The 3,867-nt window shown below is 38.4% G+C and overlaps 1 protein-coding gene across 1 annotated transcript in view; it reads left to right on the forward strand.

The window, feature by feature from the left end:
• The window catches only part of LOC126398404 (uncharacterized), a 22,662-nt gene extending 18,801 nt beyond the window's left edge, over window positions 1-3,861 (forward strand). Inside the window, exon 4 of the mRNA XM_050057718.1 lies at window positions 1,802-3,861. Within this exon, the coding sequence (XP_049913675.1) occupies window positions 1,802-1,852 (51 nt within the window). The 3' untranslated portion in view covers window positions 1,853-3,861. The remainder of the gene's footprint in view (window positions 1-1,801) is intronic.
• Window positions 3,862-3,867: the final 6 nt, after the last annotated feature.

Raw genomic sequence — 3,867 nt, forward strand, 5'->3', positions numbered from 1 at the left:
TTTGTTGTCAGCACATTCAACTATGTAAAGAACACAGTATTTAATAAGAATTTTTCATTCATTCAGATCTGGGATGTGTTATTTTAGTGTTCCCTTTATTTTTTTGAGCAGTGTATATATAGTAGTAATCCAGTATCTTTGGTTAGGGCAACAAACTGAATGGCTGTATCCGAAACTGCATACTATACTAGAAGTACGTACTGATATTGCCAAAATGTAGTATGTAGTATGCAGTATGCAAACAAAAGCAAAATCTGCAGTATGCAAAAAATACCCGGATGTCGTACTGATTTGGAAAAATTCCACAGTATGCATCAGACCAGTCTACCTCGCCTACTGTTTCCCACAATGCAGTGCGCCCTTGACCGGGACCAGTCAACTGTCGTAATAGCGGACAAGAGTGATCAAGCCGGGAATACCGCGGAGATGTTATTATTTTATTAAGCGCCATCCTGTACTGTACTGTGCGCGTGATATTATTTTATTAAGCGTCATGCCAAATCTTTGATACATACCTGACTTAACGTACGTAGAGATGCACTAAATCATGTTGTCTGTAATGTAGCTATAATAAAAACCCAAGCTTGTGTAGCTTAATAAGATAAAACGAAATTCAATATAGACTGATCTGTTCAGTTTAATTCATTTATATTTATTGAAATTGTGATGTCTGTACATAAGAGCCCCAGAGGCAGTGCTGCTGTTCTGTCCAGTAAAAACATGAAGCTTCACTTTATATTCAGACAAACTAATGTGGCAGCTACAATTGTTAGATTTCATCTATGAAACCAACATTTATCTTCCAAAAGGATTTATATCAGCCAGCGGTAAATCTCCAAAGAGCAGCAGGTCAGTTCATTGGATTGCTTTCTCCCCGGGATGACGACGAAGGTTGACCGGCGATCATCTCGGTATTCCGAGATTCTGACCACATGTTGGGGATCTAAACGGTATGTTAAAATAAAAATAAAAAATTATTAAAAATTATTAAAACTTAATAAAGTGACATATTAACAGCGCTACAGCGGAAATTTTAACAGCTTTTAGCCTGCTTTGAACTCTCCGCTTTTGCTGTTGGCTGGTGCGAAATGCATTCTGGGATACTTGGCTGTATACTGTATACTGCATACTGCGAATGGTCTGCTGGAATGGCATACTGCAGTATGCAGTACATACTGATGTAGTATGTTAGTATGCTGTTTCGGATACAGCTAATGACTGCGGACTCCCTCGCACTTTTCCCCGCCCCCAATGAAATTTGATCTCTGGCAGCAGACAGCTGAGCAGAGCTGCGGAGTCCCTCTGCAGCCTCTGAGACAAACGCTTGTAGGCTCCTCCACTTCATTTATAAACAAAGATAAACCTTATCAAGTTGTCATAATGCATGTTACAATGCAAGATAAGTTGAATATAGTCCCTTGACACGCCGCTGATGTGAAAAGCCCCCCCCGGTTTATCCGGTTGACATGAATTAAACCAGGTGGAGCTCTTGAACCGGAAATCGGCACAAGCCTAGGCTTGTACTAAAAAGGCACATTTGACATGGATGTGAAGATATGCTCCAGACAACAACTGCTGATGTTGTGTTGTGATGTTGTTTGTGATGTACAAGGAGTAAATTGCCAAGTAAGTGTCTGGTAACTTTGCTAGCTTAAAGTTAACGTGTGGCTAATCCTAGCAGCGTGAAATTTTAACAGCTAGTGAGTCATGAAACGTATTTTCTTTCAGTTTATGTTTGATCCTGAGCTGTGGCTATGATACATGGTGAACATATTATATATTGTTCCTGTGTTGTTGTCAGATATATGCCATTAAAGCGGCATCGGAGTCTGACTGTCCTTCTCATCTGTGAAACTCATCTACACAACACGTGATAGTACTAACCCACTACAACGGTGCCGTGACCCGTCCTCCTCTCTGGTGTTGCTGCGGGCTCCACGTGGGACAGACAACTCTTCGCGCTGCTGCGTCACCTGTGCTTTGATCCCTTGGTGCCGTGAGTCACAGTTATGGCTTAAAGCCTGATATATGGACTGAATTTGATGCATGGCAGTCCTGAGAAGGCAAAAAAAAGGGACTTTACTTTGAGATGGTAATTGTCATTGTGTACATGCAACTGGTAAATTGGTATGTGTAAATGTAACCTGTGATGGGTAAAAAGTGTATTTGGTTTTGGATATTTTTTTCCTGTCTGCACTGTAAAAAATATCAAGGTGGTTTAACTTGAAAACTTTAAGTTCAATTGCCGCCTTAAAAATGTGAGTAAACTCAACTTCAAGAAAAGCTTTATTTCAACTTAGAAATTTAAGTCATATAAGCTGTTAAACTAATGATCATTTGTTATTTGAACTTGATGCTCGGAGTTGAAATGACTAATTATTTTACATTTAACATTTAAGAAAACTTGCCCTCTCTTGTCAAACACACTTATAATTTTACACTATTTCAACTCACAAAATTCAGTTACATCAGTGTTTAATGAATGATTATTTGTTGTTTGAATCCCATACTCTGGGTTGAAACAACTCACTATATTACATTATACATTTGAGAAAACTTGCTTTGTGTTGTCAAAGGAACTTAAAATTGTACACCCTTTAAACCCACATTTTTTAAGTCAAAATAGCTAACTATATTCATACCAATCGCCTGTTCAAGTTAAGTTAACTTGTGTCTTTAAGGCAGCAATTGCACTTAAAATTGCAAGTAGGCTAAGGTTTTCAATTTGTATCCTCTGTCTCGCCTAATAATGGAAAGTTCACCTGTTTCCAAAAAGATTACAATGAACACACGTACAGTTACTGTTCAAAAACATTTATTTGAACAATTATCTCAACTTAAAGCTTGCCCTATATCAAATACAAGTTTGGCAGATGACAGATAAGACAAGCCTAAAATCCAGTGTAAATGAGAAAATTTATCTCAGAGACCACAAGTAAATGTGTTCAAAAAACATCTGCCAAAGAGAACGATCAAGACCACCGTCTCTTATCCGTCCAAAATTAAGTGGGTGAGTAACAGTGCTTTAAATCCTAAGACTGCTGAAACTTTGCAGAGGTGCACTTCACATTCATAAAACAAGGTTCATGCTAAATAAAAATAGTCTGCCTAAGCATAGAACAGCTGAGACCGTCACTTCTCATATGAGTATCTGTGCCTTGACCTGTTAAGCCCTAGCCATATTTTCAGAAAAAACGCCTAAAAACACATGCCCAAAGTAAATCAAGAATTTCTCCACAATAATAAGGTTCATATGCAGGTTAAGAGAATAGATTCCCAGTGTCAAAAATATTGTGTTTGTTACTATGCCTGAGTAAATTGGGATAAACCAAAGGAGAAATTTGAAATTCCTATCCTCTTTTTACAGAGGATAACACCATGTTACCAATGATTCCATGCACCCGCTACCTTTCGTCACCCCCAGCAACTCCTTGACTACAAATGTACCAAATTTGGTGGAGTTTGGGCAAAGGGCATAGCCTCCACAGAGGTTTTAGTAAGGATACCACCAGGCAGAAACCCAATTTGGCACCAAAGTGTGCCAAATCCAGTTATTTTGCACTTCCAATGTAATATGGCAGGAAAATACAACTTATATCAGTTACAGGAGTCTAGCACCATCTACTGGAGCTTTTGGTTATGAAATTTACCTTGTCCTTCATGAAATTCTATCATTGTGCACAGCATAATATCAATAAAAACAACAACAAAATGTATTACTTTGTCTCAACATTGAGCTCCACAGTCATCTCCTCAACTGTAGAATTCTGGTTTTAATCATATCTGACAACCAAAATCTTTTCAGATGGAGCTCTCTGAAGACAAATCTTACCAAATGGGGGTCTTTGACCCTCATGAATTTAGGGC

This window comes from Epinephelus moara, chromosome 12 (genome assembly GCF_006386435.1).
Source record: "Epinephelus moara isolate mb chromosome 12, YSFRI_EMoa_1.0, whole genome shotgun sequence".
In the NCBI taxonomy this organism is placed as follows: Eukaryota; Metazoa; Chordata; class Actinopteri; order Perciformes; family Serranidae; genus Epinephelus; species Epinephelus moara.